The sequence below is a fragment of the Cherax quadricarinatus genome, chromosome 36 (assembly GCF_038502225.1).
Source record: "Cherax quadricarinatus isolate ZL_2023a chromosome 36, ASM3850222v1, whole genome shotgun sequence".
In the NCBI taxonomy this organism is placed as follows: Eukaryota; Metazoa; Arthropoda; class Malacostraca; order Decapoda; family Parastacidae; genus Cherax; species Cherax quadricarinatus.
Window position 1 is genome coordinate 29831292 of NC_091327.1, and position 23082 is coordinate 29854373.

The 23082-nt window shown below is 39.2% G+C and overlaps 1 protein-coding gene across 3 annotated transcripts; it reads right to left on the minus strand.

The window, feature by feature from the left end:
- Positions 1 to 4650: 4650 nt before the first annotated feature.
- LOC128691351 (uncharacterized) lies at positions 4651 to 21584 on the minus strand. Of its 3 annotated transcripts, XM_053780168.2 has the most exons (4): positions 21415 to 21542; positions 10322 to 10458; positions 7584 to 8054; positions 4651 to 7416 (listed from the first exon to the last, which is right to left on the minus strand). In XM_053780168.2, the coding sequence occupies exons 3-4, from the start codon at positions 7858 to 7860 to the stop codon at positions 5753 to 5755; spliced, it is 1941 nt and encodes a 646-aa protein (XP_053636143.2). In that variant the 5' UTR covers positions 7861 to 8054; positions 10322 to 10458; positions 21415 to 21542; the 3' UTR covers positions 4651 to 5752. The 3 variants fall into 3 exon arrangements, with proteins under 3 accessions (XP_053636143.2, XP_053636142.2, XP_069947722.1); XM_053780167.2 differs by lacking the exon at positions 10322 to 10458 and having other exon boundaries at positions 21415 to 21584; XM_070091621.1 differs by lacking the exons at positions 10322 to 10458; positions 21415 to 21542 and adding an exon at positions 21263 to 21381.
- Between the last annotated feature and the right edge of the window lie 1498 nt (positions 21585 to 23082).

Below are 23082 nucleotides of genomic sequence, written 5' to 3' on the forward strand. Positions count from 1 at the left end.
CTGTTCTTCAAGATTCTCCTTTGTATGGACTGATGAAGCCACTGTGTGGCGAAACGTTTCCTCAATAAAGATACCCAAGAGTTGCACATGTGTCTAATTTATCAGCTCCTGTAGAAGGTTGCTGTAGAGGTAGGGTTCGTGGTGTGGGGGGTGGGAACAGAGGGATCGGTGTGTGATTGTTGGTTTAGATTGTTCAGTTGCCTTGAGGGTGTCTTGGTTGGAGTCCTTCTGCAGGTGCTTCTGGGGGGTGTGCTTGCCCTTCCACCTGTGCCTGGGTTATTCTGCTCTTCTTTGTCATTTCCTCCCATTCCTCCTCTCGTTTTTGCACCCTCTCTTTCAGTTTCATCCTTTCCTCCTGTGTTCTGTCTCGATCGAGGTGTGTGTGTGTGTGTGTTACCTTGAGGGAGGTCAGAATAGATATAATGTTAAGGCTTCTTGACTGAAGGAAGGAGTTCAGTTAGGTTACAGTTGGTGCCTCTGGCGGAATACAGTACAATTAGTACTAGTTACCAATCTACCCTACTAGAAACCCGGTAGCCGAAGTGGTAGAGCGTTGGACCTGTCAATTTTAGGACCACAGTTCGAGCCTCTCCTCCATCTTTCTGTTTATTCAGTGACAGTTGTTTATTGTGACTTTATCTGTATTTCGAGAAAATCTTGTTCGAAAATTTCCATAAAATATGAGTTGAGTAAAAACATTATATTCAAATTACTTCTATATACCATACCACTGACTCTAATATTTTATACAAATAAATGTGAAGAAAAAATATGTATAACTGAAATTACTTATGAGTCTAACTTCTATTGTTCTTGAGTGATTTAGACAGTTACTGTACTTTGCATGTAGTACAACCTGCTACTACAGCCCTGCAGTACATGTACTAAATAATTTATTATTTTTTTTTTTTATTATCACACCGGCCGATTCCCACCAAGGCAGGGTGGCCCGAAAAAGAAAAACTTTCACCATCATTCACTCCATCACTGTCTTGCCAGAAGGGTGCTTTACACTACAGTTTTTAAACTGCAACATTAACACCCCTCCTTCAGAGTGCAGGCACTGTACTTCCCATCTCCAGGACTCAAGTCCGGCCTGCCGGTTTCCCTGAATCCCTTCATAAATGTTACTTTGCTCACACTCCAACAGCACGTCAAGTATTAAAAACCATTTGTCTCCATTCACTCCTATCAAACACGCTCACGCATGCCTGCTGGAAGTCCAAGCCCCTCGCACACAAAACCTCCTTTACCCCCTCCCTCCAACCCTTCCTAGGCCGACCCCTACCCCGCCTTCCTTCCACTACAGACTGATACACTCTTGAAGTCATTCTGTTTCGCTCCATTCTCTCTACATGTCCGAACCACCTCAACAACCCTTCCTCAGCCCTCTGGACAACAGTTTTGGTAATCCCGCACCTCCTCCTAACTTCCAAACTACGAATTCTCTGCATTATATTCACACCACACATTGCCCTCAGACATGACATCTCCACTGCCTCCAGCCTTCTCCTCGCTGCAACATTCATCACCCACGCTTCACACCCATATAAGAGCGTTGGTAAAACTATACTCTCATACATTCCCCTCTTTGCCTCCAAGGACAAAGTTCTTTGTCTCCACAGACTCCTAAGTGCACCACTCACTCTTTTTCCCTCATCAATTCTATGATTCACCTCATCTTTCATAGACCCATCCGCTGACACGTCCACTCCCAAATATCTGAATACGTTCACCTCCTCCATACTCTCTCCCTCCAATCTGATATTCAATCTTTCATCACCTAATCTTTTTGTTATCCTCATAACCTTACTCTTTCCTGTATTCACCTTTAATTTTCTTCTTTTGCACACCCTACCAAATTCATCCACCAATCTCTGCAACTTCTCTTCAGAATCTCCCAAGAGCACAGTGTCATCAGCAAAGAGCAGCTGTGACAACTCCCACTTTGTGTGTGATTCTTTATCTTTTAACTCCACGCCTCTTGCCAAGACCCTCGCATTTACTTCTCTTACAACCCCATCTATAAATATATTAAACAACCACGGTGACATCACACATCCTTGTCTAAGGCCTACTTTTACTGGGAAAAAATTTCCCTCTTTCCTACATACTCTAACTTGAGCCTCACTATCCTCGTAAAAACTCTTCACTGCTTTCAGTAACCTACCTCCTACACCATACACTTGCAACATCTGCCACATTGCCCCCCTATCCACCCTGTCATACGCCTTTTCCAAATCCATAAATGCCACAAAGACCTCTTTAGCCTTATCTAAATACTGTTCACTTATATGTTTCACTGTAAACACCTGGTCCACACACCCCCTACCTTTCCTAAAGCCTCCTTGTTCATCTGCTATCCTATTCTCCGTCTTACTCTTAATTCTTTCAATTATAACTCTACCATACACTTTACCAGGTACACTCAACAGACTTATCCCCCTATAATTTTTGCACTCTCTTTTATCCCCTTTGCCTTTATACAAAGGAACTATGCATGCTCTCTGCCAATCCCTAGGTACCTTACCCTCTTCCATACATTTATTAAATAATTGCACCAACCACTCCAAAACTATATCCCCACCTGCTTTTAACATTTCTATCTTTATCCCATCAATCCCGGCTGCCTTACCCCCTTTCATTTTACCTACTGCCTCACGAACTTCCCCCACACTCACAACTGGCTCTTCCTCACTCCTACAAGATGTTATTCCTCCTTGCCCTATACACGAAATCACAGCTTCCCTATCTTCATCAACATTTAACAATTCCTCAAAATATTCCTTCCATCTTCCCAATACCTCTAACTCTCCATTTAATAACTCTCCTCTCCTATTTTTAACTGACAAATCCATTTGTTCTCTAGGCTTTCTTAACTTGTTAATCTCACTCCAAAACTTTTTCTTATTTTCAACAAAATTTGTTGATAACATCTCACCCACTCTCTCATTTGCTCTCTTTTTACATTGCTTCACCACTCTCTTAACTTCTCTCTTTTTCTCCATATACTCTTCCCTCCTTGCATCACTTCTACTTTGTAAAAACTTCTCATATGCTAACTTTTTCTCCCTTACTACTCTCTTTACATCATCATTCCACCAATCGCTCCTCTTCCCTCCTGCACCCACTTTCCTGTAACCACAAACTTCTGCTGAACACTCTAACACTACATTTTTAAACCTACCCCATACCTCTTCGACCCCATTGCCTATGCTCTCATTAGCCCATCTATCCTCCAATAGCTGTTTATATCTTACCCTAACTGCCTCCTCTTTTAGTTTATAAACCTTCACCTCTCTCTTCCCTGATGCTTCTATTCTCCTTGTATCCCATCTACCTTTTACTCTCAGTGTAGCTACAACTAGAAAGTGATCTGATATATCTGTGGCCCCTCTATAAACATGTACATCCTTAAGTCTACTCAACAGTCTTTTATCTACCAATACATAATCCAACAAACTACTGTCATTTCGCCCTACATCATATCGTGTATACTTATTTATCCTCTTTTTCTTAAAATATGTATTACCTATAACTAAACCCCTTTCTATACAAAGTTCAATCAAAGGGCTCCCATTATCATTTACACCTGGCACCCCAAACTTACCTACCACACCCTCTCTAAAAGTTTCTCCTACTTTAGCATTCAAGTCCCCTACCACAATTACTCTCTCACTTGGTTCAAAGGCTCCTATACATTCACTTAACATCTCCCAAAATCTCTCTCTCTCCTCTGCATTCCTCTCTTCTCCAGGTGCATACACGCTTATTATAACCCAATTCTCGCATCCAACCTTTACTTTAATCCACATAATTCTTGAATTTACACATTCATATTCTCTTTTCTCCTTCCATAACTGATCATTTAACATTACTGCTACCCCTTCCTTTGCTCTAACTCTCTCAGATACTCCAGATTTAATCCCATTTATTTCCCCCCACTGAAACTCTCCTACCCCCTTCAGCTTTGTTTCGCTTAGGGCCAGGACATCCAACTTCTTTTCATTCATAACATCAGCAATCATCTGTTTCTTGTCATCCACACTACATCCACGCACATTTAAGCAACCCAGTTTTATAAAGTTTTTCTTCTTCTCTTTTTTAGTAATTGTATACAGGAGAAGGGGTTACTAGCCCATTGCTCCCGGCATTTTAGTCGCCTCATACGACACGCATGGCTTACGGAGGAAAGATTCTTTTCCACTTCCCCATGGACAATAGAAGAAATAAAAAAGAACAAGAGCTATTTAGAAAAAGGAGAAAAACCTAGATGTATGTATATATATATATGCATGTGCGTGTCTGTGAAGTGTGACCAAAGTGTAAGTAGGAGTAGCAAGATATCCCTGTTATCTTAGCGTGTTTATGAGACAGAAAAAGAAACCAGCAATCCTACCATCATGCAAAACAGTTACAGGTTTTTGTTTCACAGTCATCTGGCAGGACGGTAGTACTTCCCTGGGTGGTTGCTGTCTACCAACCTACTAAATAAAGCTCGTGAAAATTTGTAGTAACTGTAATTGCAAAATTAATATTAATCAGGAAAAGAAAATGAAAAATATTTATTTGAACTGTGTTACTTGGTTATCAACATGGAAAAAGTTCGAGCCTGAAAATATATATAGGATCAAAAAATAAAACAATATCTAATGCTTAGAATAATTTATATCATTGTATGAAGATGTATATCTCAGCTATTATACTATGAGACGTTAATCAAACAAAACATCATAACATCTACTATTTTGTGAAAATCACCGTAGCTACACGTTACTGTAGATGGTGTGCTAGTTAACTACTCATAGTAAGTACTTTTGGGAATGGTTAGCATATGGAGTGATGCTCACATATACACAACCTGTAACCTTACTTTGGAGGTTCAGCGAAAATAAGGATTTCCTGTCCCTCACCAGGTATTCCTATTATTTTTTTCAATAATCAAAATTCTTAAGAATCTAAAATCTGATTTTATTGTAATTTATAAATCAGAATTCCTAGCAAAAAACTATATTCGCAGTTTGTGCTCCCACAGGGTTAAATAACCCAGATGAATTCAAGATATCAAAGCGCTGTCGTTTATTCAAGGTGTTCTAATTAGTATTTATTCCTCGGATGTGACCATTAACTCATAACAATGTGAATAAGGGCCGCAAGTAGTAAGACATATCCATTTGTTTCGAACCTACCTAGCACTGAACTTGGTTCCTTATGGTTGTGAGCCGAACGATTTAATCCTTTTTGACAAGTTTTCAAGATGAAGGAGACTAAAGCATCAATATCTGCCGATCATTCTTTCAGTTCAAGCTAGACCTCAAAATGAACGCCAGAACAAAACTTTACCTACGAAGTAATGTTAGGTTGATTTCTCCAAAGAAATAAGACATGTCGTCAGTGAGTTAAGTCAGATTCATATCTCGTCTGTGAATTACTAAGTCAAGCTCAGAGACAGTGTGGATCTCGGTGTTATTACCTCACTTATAACACCAGTACCTCGTGTATAACACCAGTACCTCGAGAATAAAACCTGTACCTTGAGTATAGCACCAGTACCTCGTGCATAACTCCGGTATTTTATGCATAACACGTAAATATATCTAAAGAGAGTTTGTTGCGTTTATTTTATTTCGATTTAGAGAACAATGTATGGAAAGTGTAAAATTCAAATTGTCTTTTTATCATTTTCTGTTGCCAACAAATGGCTAAAAGAATATATCAACAAATTAAGTGTTAGAACCCTTTATTATGTTTTTTAGTAAGGTTGGTTTACTTTTTTTTTTTTTTTTTTTTCATCTGCCTTATTAGGATAATTATATCCTAGACCACGCTCATGAAATTCTCTTACTGCAGAATTTATGCTTTCATTATATTGTAATTTACTGAAGCCATCAATATTTCTGATGGGCATTTCATCCTCTGTATTATTAGTTTGTGAAACATTTTCGGACGTCATTGGTTTATATGACTTGTCTTCCTCTCTCAGTACTTGGTTTCTTCTTGAATGATCCATATTGACATTACCAGTTTCTTGAGAGGCGTCTTGTATCCCACCAGGTGGTGTTGGATCATCCGTTGAGGTGCTCATCTCTGATGAACGTTTTGTTGCGTCAGGTCTCCCAACGTCTGATATGGCACTGATCTCTGATAATGATGAAAGCTTCGAATCGTCTTTTATCTCTCCTGCTCCGTCAGTCGCAGGACTGATCGTTTGTCGACTGTGTGTGAGCTTATTGGAGAGTTTGCCCATAGCGACATCATCATCCTTTGAATAAGATAATCTTATCTTATGCTCCTCTTTCCCTGAATTATTTATTTGCTTTTGTTTTTGTATTAAATTCGTCGGTTTGTCACTCTGGGCACGAGATGTCGCCTCATTGGTATCTTGGTGGCAGTCAGCGCCGTCAGACCTTGTGAAAGTCTGATTTTGATTCATCAATGTTGGATTGGTGTTTATATCATCAGTTTGTTCTTGCTCTGTGATACTCGCAACAACGTCCTCTGCTTCATCAACATCGTCTGAATCACTAATAGGTTTTCCCTCTATAACATTAGGAAAAAAATTTATTCGTTCACTCCCATTTTTGCCCTTTTCCAGAGCTTTGCTTTGTTCTGATTGTTTTACAATTATTTGTGTCCTATCAATTTGATTGTCCAGTGTTACGTGAGTGTTAACTGGCTGTGAGTACCACTCGTTAGTCTGATATTTGAGGCAAATAGTTTCTAAGGCCTCTTCGGGCTGTTGTTGATCATCTTGTGCGTTGATTTGTCTCTCAATATTCTGGTTTCCTGTTCTATCTTGCGAAACATCTTTACTGTTATGAACAGTTTCCTGTCCACCTGCTATGTCATCAACTAACACTTGACTGCCATCCTGGCCATCTAATACAATGCCTTGTTTGTTGTCGTTACCTCCAGAACCCAATGTTACACCCTCTACAATACCATGTTCACTACCACGTTCCACTCTCACTCCACTTTTTCTGTTATTCTCACCTTCTATCACGCGTGCCACACTAATTTGCCTGCCATCCTCGTCACCTTCCACATATGTAACACCATCTTGCCTACCCCCCTGATCACCTGCCATATCATAATGCCTGCTATCTTTGTCGCCTACAACACAGGTATCCTGGACACCTTCCACCGTGCCTTGCTTGCCATCGTTGATCATTAGCAGCTGTTTCTCTTCATTCACATAACTCTCCTTTTTTACATCTCTCGTATTCGTCAGTGTACGCTTCTCTTTTGCTCTGTTTCGTTTCCTCTTATAGTAACAGAATCCAACTGCAGCAGCGATGGCCATCAACAAAGCCAAGATGGCAGGAATAACAACGGTAGCAACAGTGGTTGACTTTGTAGATCGTTGTGGGTCGTCATATTCTCCAGGTTGTGGCAACGCAGAAAACACTCTTCCATCTGTAAAACAGAACATGTAATAATTGTAAGAACTAAGGTTCATTTCAGTATTAATTGCGTATCAGTTCTCTTCAACTCGTCAACATTATTAACACTAGTTAATGTGTAGTTTTTGTATAAAACGATACTGTAGCTAAAATGTTAGAAAAAAAAAAGTTTGAAATTACCTCTATTGCAACTGAAGCTAAGATGAACCTGGAAACCTTGAGACACATGGGCGTACACCTGGTAGAAATCTGTTGCATTAACCTGGTCGAACTCCACGGTATTCACACCATCTAGTTCCACGTTAAGATGTCCCATGTTTAAGGAGAGGTTGAGGAAAATCTCGTTTGTTGGTGACAGTTTTTGGAACACCTGAAAGGGCACATCGATCTGCTGTTGGTGATCACTCATATGAACAAAAGCCGATCCCTTCTCACTCATCCTCTTTAAAGTTAGCATAATGTTCTCTCCAACTTTTCTGAACTTTAGGGATCCAACTGGAGTGCTGTCTGAGAGCTCGAATCCAAAAGAGAACTCTTGCCAAGCGTCAGGCGGTAACTTGACAACGACGGGAAGTGTCTCAGGCAGAGGGAGGGAGGGCGTCCAGTCCTCGCTCTCTGAACCGTTCAGATGGTTCCACAAACATTCTGTGCCTTAAAAAGAAAACACAGTGTAAAGCAGCGGTCAAGGACTGTAGGAGACCCCTGCTACGGTGAAGGGATCACGGGGCCTTTTTTTACATATGTTAAAGAAATTGATTATAGTACCTACATCCCTTTCAATGGGGGTGTCTTGATCTTGGTGAAAAGTTATTGATCAAACGAATTGAAGTGACCCTCCCTTTCGGGTAGCTAAATCTGGCTTCTCCAGTGAGCATGCTGCTCCATGATCTGGAACGATATCGTTCCAGACCATGGAGCTGAACTCTTCTCCAGGCTGAGGGACTGACCACCTCAAATCCTTTTTTATCCAACGTTGATGAACTGATTGCATCATTTTTATTTCACTACTAAACTTGTTTCCTCTGTATTTGACTGAAGAAGCCTACTGTGTAGGCGAAACGTTTCATCTATAAAGATACCCAGCTGTTGAACATGTGTCTTAATCTTCAACTTGTCGATCTTTTATTCTACTGTATTTTCAACAATAAGCATGTTAGTCATTAAGTCAAGTGTCTTCCATAGTGCTACTGCGCTAGCAAACAATTCAGTTTGCAGTGTATACGTCTGGCTATTAATTATTTTGCTACACTTAATAAAGTTCCTATAGTTTTTATTCAGGGAGATGACAACAAAAAAAGATGCGGCCCTGTCAAGTGGACTCCTGCTTAGATCCATCACTGTATATTAATTTGTGATACACTATTACTAACAGTTAAGTGAAAAAAAAACTGAGCAGTTGCCTTTTGTAAGTGATTTAAGGAAGGGATTAAAAGTGATGCTTTCTTGGGTGAAGTTTGCAGGTATGTGATATTAAATGAACACATCTTCCATGGAGGGGTGAAATTCTCATGTTGTCTACAGTGGTACAGTTCGTACAAGTTATACAACTTAATTTAATTTGATGTTTTCGCAACCTATTTAGATCTATCTTTATTTACTTGTAGACACTTAGCTAAATTCATAGTGATAGCGTCCGTTTCATTTCTTAATATCTTGATACCATATATAGTGTTAATCTCAAAAATTCTATCTCTGATATTAGTAACACCAATCTTTCCTGACATTAAGAACCATAGTAGATTTAGGACAGTCAAGAATAATTCTGAGGGCTTCACTTTGTATTAACTCCGAGGACCAGAGAGAATTATTTTTAATAATATTAATATGAGCGCAACATAGTGAATTATGTATCTAATATAGGCTATATACATCATTCTCACTATTCTTAAATTAGCGCCATAGTTGGGGTTATAGCAGCAAGAGCTCTGAGAGCATTTAATCTATCTTTGCATTTCTTAGTTTGTTGTGGTATGGTGGATTTGTTGAAGGGTTTATCTTCATCAAGATGTCTATAAGAATTAAAGTAGTTAATGTTTTCTTCCTACAAACAGATGGGTAAGACATATCGTTTGCTTGTCAGTGTCTTTGTTTTAGATGAAGATATGGCGAGGCCGAATCAATCACAAATTACTTAAATTTCGTTAATAATGGTGCTTATTGTCTAATGCCTTGTTGTATTGATCATGCCATCAGAATTATGTATAGATACATTTTTCCGTGAGAAAATCAGATCATTTGTAAAAGCCTTAATCAAAACATTAAATAGTTTGGGACTGTGAACTTCACCCTGAGGTGTACCTAGGGACATTTATTTAGACTAGCTTTTAAAGCCTTTGTAGAGAATAGTGGGTACTCTATTTGACAGATAACTTATTATCCGACTGAATAGATTAACATCAGTATTCCTTGAGCTAGTTCATGAAGAATAACAGTTTCGTTTGTGTAATCAAATGCAGATTTCGGATCCAGAAATGTGGTAAAACTAATAGAGGTGTGAACAGTGGAAAAGGTGGAAATACAATTCTATACACTTTTTTCTCTCATAAAACCATAGAGATGCTGCGAGAGTTGGTGCCTGAATCTATAGTATAGTCTGTTGAGTATTATTTTTTAAAATATTTCAAAAAGAATAGTAGTTAAAGAGACTGGGCTAATTAGGGGACCCCAAACTCTTCAGCTTATCTATCCCTTCATGAAGTTTTAGATTGTACATAGACCCCTTAACATTTATTATATGAAAATAATTTAATGAATAGTACTTCAACTAATAGTATTACTGAGAATAATAATGATAATAATAATAATAATAATAATAATAATAATAATAATAATAATAATAATAATAATAATAATAATAATAATGACTTCATAAAAAATAGGTAATATTTAAATTATGAAAAATATAAGATTTAACATACTTTTTTTACTGAAACTGTTGATATCAATAATGGAAAGGATGCATCTGATGAGCGTCAACAAGGACACTGATATTTGGTTGGTGATTGTTGAGCTTTAGTGGTAAGTCACCGCGCTCTTCCAGGTTCAGTCTGTTCCTCTGCTTAGTTAGAATTGTAATAAAGTTGGTAGAATTACCGACAATATGTAAAGTAAAAGGACACAAGTGCAACTAATGTGACATTTATCGTGGCAACGTTTCGCTCTCCAGGAGCTTTATCAAGCCATTACAAACAATACATGGACACAGAGGGTATATAAAGGCTCAGAGTGAGGTGCAATACTAGTGAGGTACCATTTCGATGTTCACTAGTGGTAGTAGTAGTAGTAGTAGTGGTAGTGACAAAAGTAATACAATATGGTAGAGCAATTAATTCGTACATGAGTAAAAGGATATAAAAGCTATTACTTGGGTAACATAAAAAATAGGTTGGACAAATATAGACTGGAAAGAGGCAGCTTGTTTCAGTGTTCATTCTCTGTAATGTGCTTTGTGTAGTATAACAGGAGAGACTATGTGATGTCAGGGTTTACTGTTTTCAGGAGGATTCTTGCTAAGACTTCGGAGATGGTGAAGCTGCTGTTGTTTTGTTTAATTGTATTCGAAACAGCGATCAGTGCTGATTCGAGGCACTTGCGTCTGCGGAAATTAGTTTCTTTGATCACTAATTGGGCGTCTCTGAATTTCATGAGATGATTGGTGGAATTTCGGTGTTGTACACAGGCGTTGTTCAAGTTATCGTTCCTACATGCGTAAATGTGTTCATTGAGGCGGGTGTCGAGGTTTCTTGCTGTTTCACTTACGTAAATCTTGTCACAGCCTCCACAGGGTATAGTGTAAACTCCTGCATTGACTGGTTCGTGGTGCTTGGATTTTGTCCTGGTTAGATCCTTTATTGAAGTGCTAGAAGCGATGGCGACTCTGGTGTTAGCTTGTGAAAGTACTTTTGAGACTGTTTTTCTTTCAATAACAAGCTCTACAAACAAACCTACGGCATGGGAATGGGGTCCCCCATAAGTGCCGTCCTAGCCAACTTATACATGGAACACCTAGAGTCCGAACACTTCGCCAACATCATCCCTTCAAGCGTCACTTGGTTACGTTATGTGGACGATGTCCTCGTAATAACTCCAAAACGTTTTGATGTACGGGATCTTCAGGCAAGGCTCAACGCAGTTGAACCGGCGATCCAGTTTACACTAGAAGAAGAGTCCAATGACAAGCTACCTTTCCTCGACGTCCTCATTCACAAAGTAGACAACAACCTAAGATTTCGAGTTTATCGGAAACCCACCAATAAAAATGATCTCACACACTTCTATTCCAGTCAAGATACCAAGACCAAACGAGGCATCATCATCGGGTTTTTCCTAAGAGCATACCGAATTTGTAGTCCTGAGTTTCTTGACGAGGAATGTACATACATTCACCAAACATTCACTGAATTACATTTTCCTTATTTTTTCATCAAAGACTGCAAGAAAAGAGCTCTTCAGATCATTAATTCTCCACGCATCAACACCACTCCCAACAAAGTTATAATTCTTCCCAACAGCCAGGTTGCACTGAACGTCTCAAAAGTACTTTCACAAGCTAACACCAGAGTCGCCATCGCTTCTAGCACTTCAATAAAGGATCTAACCAGGACAAAATCCAAGCACCACGAACCAGTCAATGCAGGGGTTTACACTATACCCTGTGGAGGCTGTGACAAGATTTACGTAGGTGAAACAGCAAGAAACCTCGACACCCGCCTCAATGAACACATTTACGCATGTAGGAACGATAACTTGAACAACGCCTGTGTACAACACCGAAATTCCACCAATCATCTCATGAAATTCAGAGACGCCCAATTAGTGATCAAAGAAACTAATTTCCGCAGACGCAAGTGCCTCGAATCAGCACTGATCGCTGTTTCGAATACAATTAAACAAAACAACAGCAGCTTCACCATCTCCGAAGTCTTAGCAAGAATCCTCCTGAAAACAGTAAACCCTGCCATCACATAGTCTCTCCTGTTATACTACACAAAGCACTGTCATGTAGTAACTCTGGGTAATGATAATTTCAGAAATTGTGTAAAAACAAAGATGAATAGGAAAAATGTGCAGAAGAAAAAACATATGATGGTATTCTATGCTAACAGTCGAAGTGCAAGAAATAAAATTAATGAACTACGTTTGGTAGCATGTGCTGGGAACTTTGATATCATTGCATTAACTGAAACGTGGTATGATTTAAAGAGTCGGGATATGACTGCTGAGTGTAATATTCAGGGATTTAAGTTATTCAATGTGGATAGATGTAATGGGAAGGGGGGAGGAGTTGCATTGTATGTTCGAGAAAATATCAATTGTTGCATAAAAACAGGTATAAAAATAGATGGAGCAGTAACAGAGTCTGTTTGGGTAGAGTTCGTGGAGGGTCAAGAAAAACTAATTCTAGGTGTAATATACCGACCTCCAGGCTTGGATCACGATAGAGGGAGACTTCTTTGGGACGAAATTGTTAGGGCTTCTGGACACAGTAACGTAGTCATAGTAGGGGACTTTAACTTTAGCCAAATTGACTGGAATTCTTTGACAGGTAATCTAGAGTCCAGTGACTTCATGGAAACAGTTCAGGACTGTTTTCTGAAACAGAGTGTAACTAAACCTACCAGGGGTAATAATTTGCTAGACCTAGTCTTGTCAAATAAGGAAACACTCGTGAATAATCTGGAGATCACTGAAGAGCTTGGCGCAAGTGATCACAAATCCATCACCTTTAGCATTAATTGGGAATGCAAGAATAATGATAATACAGTAAAAATCCCCGATTTTCGTTCTGCCGATTATAATGGACTTAGGGAACATCTGTCTAATCTTGATTGGGGTTATCTAGCTAATGATTTTATTGACGATAATCATACTTATGAATATGAAGGGATCTGCTTTTATGATTGTTTTCTTAATAATGTACACAGTGCCCAGAGTATATACATTCCCCAGAGAGAAATTAGGTCTAATAATAACGATCCCAAATGGGTTAACAGGAGGCTAAAGCATCTATTAGGGGAGAAAAGGGGAATTTATAGGCGCATCAGAAGAGGAGAGGTTAACCTTACTGACCAATATGTTCAGCTTAAAAGAGAAGTAAAAAAGGCGATTAGAAAGGCTAAACGTGACTATGAAATTAGAGTCGCTAATGAATCAAAGACTAATCCAAAGGGGTTCTTTCAAGTGTATAGGACGAAGGTGAAGGAAAAAGTAGGACCTCTGAAATCTGGGAATGGACAGCTGACGGATAATGAACTGGAAATGTGTTCCTTATTTAATGACTATTTTTTGTCAGTTTTTACACAGGAAGATGTAAATGAGATTCCAGTAATTAACAATTATTTAGTTCCTGATGAATTTAAGTTAACTAATATTACTGTCACGAGGGACATGGTTATTAAACAGATAGACAAACTGAAACAAAATAAGTCCCCGGGACCCGATGAGTTGTTTTCAAGGGTACTTAAGGAATGCAAGATGGAGCTTAGTCAGCCATTAACGAGTGTATTCAATGCGTCCATCCTTACCAGTGTTGTGCCAGAGATGTGGAAGATGGCTAATGTGGTTCCTATATTCAAATCAGGGGATAAGTCCACTCCTTCAAATTACCGTCCAATAAGCCTGACATCTATAGTGGGCAAGTTATTAGAATCAATTATAGCTGACATTATCAGAAGTCACCTTGAAGAGCATAACTTGATAAATGAATCTCAGCATGGATTCACGAGAGGTCGTTCCTGCCTGACAAACTTACTGACGTTCTTCAATAGAACATTTGAGGCAGTTGACAGTGATAAGGAATATGATATTGTTTATTTGGATTTTAGTAAAGCCTTCGACAGAGTACCTCACAAGAGACTCTTAAGAAAAGTGGCAGCTCATGGTATAGGAGGTAAAGTTCTAGCATGGATTGAGGCATGGCTTACCAATAGAAAGCAGAGAGTTACCATTAATGGAGTGAAATCTGAATAAGAACATAAGAATGTAGGAACACTGCAGAAGGCCTACTGGCCCATACGAGGCAGGTCCTTATCAAAACGACATCTACCTGGAAATAAATGGTATAAAATACCGACACAATGGCAATATAAACACAAATGCAGTATAATGTGATCCTTTATTGACTACGTTTCGCCCACACAGTGGGCTTTTTCAAGTCACAAACAGAACTACCTGGGGTGGAAGGAACGCGAGTATTTATAGTCCGGCTGAGGACTATAAATGTGCTGGACTATCAGATGTGCTGGACTATCAGTCCAGCACATCTCAAACACTCAGGTGATCTTCTCAATCGCATTCGCAACATCAACATCAGGAACAAGAAACTTTCCAGCCTTGACGTGACTTCCCTATTCACTAAAGTACCTACTAAACAAGCCATCGATCTCTTGCGCAAGAAAATTGACGATTCACTTGATCTTCCCATTCCAGCCAGCGACTTCATCGACCTGGTTGAACTATGTGTTGGCTTTACGTGTTTCTCTTTTGAAAATCACCTCTTTCAGCAGACTTTTGGACTACCCATGGGTTCGCCACTCAGTGCAGTCCTAGCGAACCTATACATGGAACATCTAGAAGCCGAACGTTTCTCCACCATTATTCCTTCGTCTGTCACCTGGCTCCGTTATGTTGACGACATTCTCCTCATAATTCCTAAACGCTTCAACGTTCAAGCTCTCCAAGACAAGCTCAACCAGGTCGAGCCTTCAATCCAGTTCACACTTGAAGAAGAGGTCGACAACACTCTTCCTTTCCTTGATGTTCTACTCTGCAAAGCTGACCACGAACTTCGTTTTAAAGTCTATCGAAAACCCACCAACCAAAACGATCTTCTCCACTTCTACTCTCACCACGACACCAAAACCAAACGTGGTGTAATTATAGGCTTCTTCCTGCGTGCACTCAGAATCTGCAGCAACGAGTTCCTTGAGGAAGAATGCACTATAATTGAACAGGTATTTTCCAAACTCCACTATCCTCGTCACTTCATCAGAGACTGCAGACGGCGAGCACTAAACATCTTCAACACACCCAGAGAAGACACTGCCGAGAAGAGATACATAGTCCTTCCCACCAACTCCATTGCCAAACATGTTTCCAACATCTTTGCCAAAACATCATTCCAAGTATCTACCTCCACAACCACGACCATCAAGGACATCACCAGTAGTAGGCAGGACAAGCCTCCATCCTCTGCAGGGGTATACATAATCCCTTGTAATGACTGCAACAAGTTATACGTGGGCGAAACATCAAGGGACCTCCAAACACGTATTTCAGAACACCAATACGCAAGCAGGTCTGACGACACAAGGAATGCCTGCGTACAACACCGTAATTCACACAACCACTTGATAAACTACAGAAACTCAAGACTTATCGCCACAGAAGACAACACTCAATACCGAAGAATCCTGGAATCATCACTTATTTCTATATCCGACAACTTCAACCAGAATAGTGGCTTCTATAACATATCTGAACCACTTGCCAAGAAACTTCTTCATCGCTATCCCACATAAGAACACTGTAGAAGGTCTGCTCACAAACTTGTCCAGTCTCCTTTCCAAGCTACCCAAGTTTTTAGACTCTACAACCCAACTCGGTACATCATCAGATGCAGCATTCTTCACCTGACCTCAGCCGGACTATAAATACTCGCGTTCCTTCCACCCCAGGTAGTTCTGTTTGTGACTTGAAAAAGCCCACTGTGTGGGCGAAACGTAGTCAATAAAGGATCACATTATACTGCATTTGTGTTTATATTGCCACGACATCTACCTAAAGCTACTCAAGAAACAACTCCCGCACCCCCCAACACCAATCAAACCCAGCCCCTCCCGCTCATATATTTGTCCAGTCTCTTCTTAAAGCTACCCAAGGTCCTAGCCTCTATCACCCCACTGGGAAGACTGTTCCACGCATCTACAACTCTGTTAGAAAACCAGTACTTACCTATGTCCTTTCTAAATCTAAATTTATCCAACTTAAATCCATTGTTCCTGGTTCTTACCTGGTTCGACACCCTCAGTACTTTATTAATGTCTCCCTTGTTTATGCCCGTCATCCACTTATACACTTCAATGATATCTCCCCTCATTCTACGCCTCTCCAGAGAGTGGAGATTTAAGGCTTTAAGTCTATCTTCATACGGGAGGTTCCTTACACAGTAAATCATTTTAGTCATTCTTCTCTGTATGTTCTCTAATGAGTCTATGTCCATCCTGTAGTAAGGGGACCAAAACTGAGCAGCAAAATCTAAATGAGGCCTCACTAGTGATGTATAGAGCTGTAAAATAACTTTTGGACTTCTGTTACTTATACTTCTTGAGATAAATCCAAGTAATCTGTTGGCCTTGTTGCGCACACTGAGGCACTGCTGTCTTGGCTTTAGATTTCTGCTTACCATGACTCCCAAGTCTTTTTCACATTCTGTATGACCAAGCTCTACTTCACCTAGATTATAGCTTCGAGGGTTATTTTCATTACCAAGGGCAAGTACCTTACACTTATCCACATTAAACTTCATCTGCCATTTCTCAGACCAAGACATTAATTTGTTCAAATCGTCCTGGAGTTCATTGATATCCTCCTCAGAGTGAATTATACGGCCTATCTTTGTATCATCAGCAAACTTACTCATGTCACTAGTAATCCCTTCATCAAGGTCATTAATGTAAATTATGAACAAGAGAGGGCCTAAAACTGATCCTTGTGGAACGCCACTAGTGACTAATCCCCATTCAGATTTCACTCCATTAATGGTAACTCTCTGCTTTCTATTGGTAAGCCATGCCTCAATCCATGCTAGAACTTTACCTCCTATACCATGAGCTGCCACTTTTCTTAAGAGTCTCTTGTGAGGTACTCTGTCGAAGGCTTTACTAAAATCCAAATAAACAATATCATATTCCTTATCACTGTCAACTGCCTCAAATGTTCTATTGAAGAACGTCAGTAAGTTTGTCAGGCAGGAACGACCTCTCGTGAATCCATGCTGAGATTCATTTATCAAGTTATGCTCTTCAAGGTGACTTCTGATAATGTCAGCTATAATTGATTCTAATAACTTGCCCACTATAGATGTCAGGCTTATTGGACGGTAATTTGAAGGAGTGGACTTATCCCCTGATTTGAATATAGGAACCACATTAGCCATCTTCCACATCTCTGGCACAACACTGGTAAGGATGGACGCATTGAATACACTCGTTAATGGCTGACTAAGCTCCATCTTGCATTCCTTAAGTACCCTTGAAAACAACTCATCGGGTCCCGGGGACTTATTTTGTTTCAGTTTGTCTATCTGTTTAATAACCATGTCCCTCGTGACAGTAATATTAGTTAACTTAAATTCATCAGGAACTAAATAATTGTTAATTACTGGAATCTCATTTACATCTTCCTGTGTAAAAACTGACAAAAAATAGTCATTAAATAAGGAACACATTTCCAGTTCATTATCCGTCAGCTGTCCATTCCCAGATTTCAGAGGTCCTACTTTTTCCTTCACCTTCGTCCTATACACTTGAAAGAACCCCTTTGGATTAGTCTTTGATTCATTAGCAACTCTAATTTCATAGTCACGTTTAGCCTTTCTAATCGCCTTTTTTACTTCTCTTTTAAGCTGAACATATTGGTCAGTAAGGTTAACCTCTCCTCTTCTGATGCGCCTATAAATTCCCCTTTTCTCCCCTAATAGATGCTTTAGCCTCCTGTTAACCCATTTGGGATCGTTATTATTAGACCTAATTTCTCTCTGGGGAATGTATATACTCTGGGCACTGTGTACATTATTAAGAAAACAATCATAAAAGCAGATCCCTTCATATTCATAAGTATGATTATCGTCAATAAAATCATTAGCTAGATAACCCCAATCAAGATTAGACAGATGTTCCCTAAGTCCATTATAATCGGCAGAACGAAAATCGGGGATTTTTACTGTATTATCATTATTCTTGCATTCCCAATTAATGCTAAAGGTGATGGATTTGTGATCACTTGCGCCAAGCTCTTCAGTGATCTCCAGATTATTCACGAGTGTTTCCTTATTTGACAAGACTAGGTCTAGCAAATTATTACCCCTGGTAGGTTCAGTTACACTCTGTTTCAGAAAACAGTCCTGAACTGTTTCCATGAAGTCACTGGACTCTAGATTACCTGTCAAAGAATTCCAGTCAATTTGGCTAAAGTTAAAGTCCCCTACTATGACTACGTTACTGTGTCCAGAAGCCCTAACAATTTCGTCCCAAAGAAGTCTCCCTCTATCGTGATCCAAGCCTGGAGGTCGGTATATTACACCTAGAATTAGTTTTTCTTGACCCTCCACGAACTCTACCCAAACAGACTCTGTTACTGCTCCATCTATTTTTATACCTTTTTTTTATGCAACAATTAATATTTTCTCGAACATACAATGCAACTCCTCCCCCCTTCCCATTACATCTATCCACATTGAATAACTTAAATCCCTGAATATTACACTCAGCAGTCATATCCCGACTCTTTAAATCATACCACGTTTCAGTTAATGCAATGATATCAAAGTTCTTGACTGAAGAAGCCTACTGTGTAGGCGAAACGTTTCATAATAAAGATACCTAACTGTTGCATATGTGTCTTACCTAACAACCTGTCGGTATTTTATACCATTTTAATTATCCATAGTAAGCAATGCCTGTGCGATTACCTCATGCCAAGCTTTCGATGGAGTGACAGGTGTGGCGGCAGACTGGGGAGGACCAGAGTGTTGGGAAGGGTGACAGCCTCATACTCATACTGAGGTGTAGTCACAGGTGTGACTGGTGGCAGATCTGTAGCTCCATGTGTGCTAGCAGGGGCGGCTAGCTCCTTCACAACTGGTGTAACAGAAGGCAGTCTGGTGTTACCAGAAACATTTGCAGAGGGGCTTGCTCTCCCACACTTGCAAGAGAAACCATACCACGGGTGGGGTTTGAACCAGCGGTAAGAGAGTCTCAAAACTCCAGACCGTCACGTTAGACTCTCTGACCGCGGGTTCAAACCCCACCCGTGGTGTGGTTTGTTTGTAATCGTGTCATTACGATTTCGTGAGTCACTTGCAAGAGGTGGGGGCCACAAGTATGGCAGTTGTAGGCTGGCTGGCCTCACCCTGGGTTGTTATTAACGGACTCTTGTCTGGTTTTGATCCCCCATTTTTATAGTTTATACAATAAAATTTCTGGCCTTTCCCATTCTGACTTTCACACTTCACTGTGCATTCCTCAGTGGGATGTTTTCCAGCACTATTACAACACCAACAATGAATTACTTCACAGATCGCCGCAATTTGTATCACCTTGTATCACCTATACTAATGGAACTTATACATCTTAATTAGTAAGTAACGTAAAAAATACACCCAGATATGTAGAAAAGTTATCCATAGATTATGATAGTGACCCATTTTTTTAATTGCCTGAAATCAAATATTTTAACTTTTATAGTGTTTTCAGTAGCAATAGACAAAAACCAAAAAGTTGTCTAGTTAAGATACTGCCTGGGAGTCAACTTGTTTAATAAAATTAACAAATTAAAACAAATGTAGCCTTCAGTGAATATAAACCTTCCTATGCGCAAGCTAACCATCACTTTTTCACCAGTTAATGTACAGCAGTATTCCAGCCTAGAGAGAACAAGTGATTTAAAAAGGATTATCATTGGCTTGACATCTCTTGTCTTTAATATTTTCATTATCCATCCTATTATTTTCCTCGCAAATGTGATAATGGCACTGTGGTGATCCTTGAAAGCGAGATTCCCTGACATTGCATTCGCAGGTCATTCACATTACTTTACCGCTCTGTTGTGTGATTCGAGTTTGTAGTATACTCAGTTTTAATTATTATCTCTTCCAATTTTCCATAACGGAGTAGTTTGAAATTGTCTTCATTGTGCATGAATCATATTGTTCTCCGTTGCCTACTGGAAAACTTGGTTTATGTTTTCTTGAAGATTTGCCGTGTCCTCAATTGATGACACCCTCATGCAGATCCTAGTATCGTCTGCAAAGAATATGGTGCTATGGTTTACATGTCTGATATGAGGATGAGAAACAGGATGGGGTCGAGTACTGTGCCTTGTGGAACAGAGCTCTTCACTATGGCAGTTTCGGATTTAACTCTGTTTACCACTACTATTTGTGTTCGATTGGTTAAAACGCTGAAGATCCATCTGCCCATTTTCCCAGTAATCCCTTTAGCACGCATTTTGTGTGCTATTACACCATGATCGCACTTGTGAGAGGCTTTTGCAAGTGCATTCTGTTTCCAAGACCATATCATAGTGGTCCAGTAGTTGCGGGAGGCAGGAGCGACCTGCTCTGAACCCATATTGCCCTGGATTGTGCAACTGTACAAATAGGTGAGTACAGTTTTTTACTGCAGACCCTTCTGGGTCACCAGTTAGTGTTCAGCAACAATATATGCAGCGATCTTCATACAAGTAATAATAATAATAATAATAATATTAATAATAAAAATAATAATAATAATAATAATAATAATAATAATAATAATAATAATAATAATAATAATAATAATAATAATAATAATTATTATTATTATTATTATTATTATTATTATTATTATTATTATTATTATTATTATTATTATTATTTCTACAAGTATATATACAAGGTATATAGACCTAGCTGAAATCAATGGCATGCTACTATATAGAAAGGCTGCTTGTTATGCAGAGCATTTCGGGCAAATTAGGTCAGTTTTGTCCTAGGATGTGACCCACACCAGCCGACTAACACCCAGGTACCCATTTTACTGATGGGTGAACATAGACAGCAGGTGTCTTAATGAAACACGTCCTAATGTTTCCAAACGTACCGGGAATCGGACTCCCGGACCTCACTGTATGCGCTGACTGCGCTAGCGATCAACATAGATAATAACGATGATAAGGTTGCCGCGTTGCCCCTGCCAGCCGCCCACCTCACTACACTGCTAGAAGTGAGCTTCACCTTAACCTGTAGCCTTACTTGTGGGTCTTCCTGAGACTGCTACCACAGCTGCCACTGCCATAATGACCACCTTAATCACCGCCATCACAGCTAGCTTCTCCGTCAACTCTAAGTCTGTAAAATTTTCAAAACTTTAGCAGCCGCAATGTTGTGGATATGTTCTCCAGCCTTCAGCCAGTCACTGACATGTTATCTTCCACTCTGTTATCTCTCTCTCTCTCTCTCTCTCTCTCTCTCTCTCTCTCTCTCTCTCTCTCTCTCTCTCTCTCTCTCTCTCTCTCTCTGTAGAGGAGCATGGGAACTGCCTCTAGTTTTTCTGTATTAAGAATTTGAATGTATACGTTCACACGACTATATATACACAGATACGTGTGTTAACGTATATAAACGAATGTATATACAGTTATAAATGTCTGAAAATACACTCGCCCCAAAATTTTTTATTAAGTAAACTTTCACTTTAGATACGCAGGCGATATATACCGAGAGTTGCATGTGTCTGAATGTGTACGCTGAATGTCGTCCATTTTTACTTATTAAATTATTCTTAGCCGATGGTGGACAGGCGACATGCAGCCTTAATGACCCTTCGAGTACTCGATAGGTTTTAATCCCAATTAAACAACCAACCAGATTAGGATCATTTCCTTCACAGGAAACATTCTATGATGTATTTAAAAAAAATACATAATTTTCAGTCCATTCAATAGGCCATGTAGCTGTACGTCAAAATTCCCCACGATGTATACGCCGCTGCTAAACTTCTTCTGAGAAACCTGACAGCTAAACAAGAAGTCCTGGAGCTATAGATTAATATTATAAAAGAGGCACAGTATCTAGACATGAACCCAGTCAAAAACTATATTATTTTTGCAGTATCACTCGGAAAATTTCAACATATCATACAAAAGATATTTTTTCCCCGTTTCTTTTTTTTTCTCTTTATACTTATGTTTATTTTTCACATTCTACAATGGTGGGTAAGATTTTTTATTTGTTTCTCGAAATTTACAAATTTGGAAAATCTGCCTCGTGAAGTGACAACGTTCCTTCAGGTAAGATACACCAGAATTTAAAGTTTGAAATCTATATAAAGATGCATTCTCTAGTTATCACAATAAACCAATATCACAAAATATATAAAAAAAAACTAGATAACTGAAAAGCCTACAGCTTGTTCAAACTATTTGAAGTTAATCCAAAGGGATATTCTCCATTTGTCAGTCACAAACCAATTTTTTTCATTTGTTTTAATAATTAGGCAAATTGGGACTTACACGGCACAATAACACTACTAAGCTTCCCTTTGAGAAAATAATCAAGAGTTGAGTCCTTGAATCTCCTCCAAATGGCTAAGTGGAAACCAGTAAGTCTCACTTCTTAAACTGTTATAAAACTATTAAATTTGAACCTATGAAAGGTAATACTATGTATAATATTCCACTCGGCTTGACTGATAATTGTTCTAAGTTTAAAACCGTTCAGAAGATGCAGTCTCAAACTATTGCACGGAAAAAATGAACAATTTTTTAAATAAAATTGGCACACTGGAACCAACACAATTCAATAACAATCTGAATTTTCCTCAAAGATACACCAGATTTCAGACTTTGTAGCAGATCAGAAGAGGCATTAACAACTCATGTCATGGAAATTAATATAACATTTTGGTACATAAAATTGGCA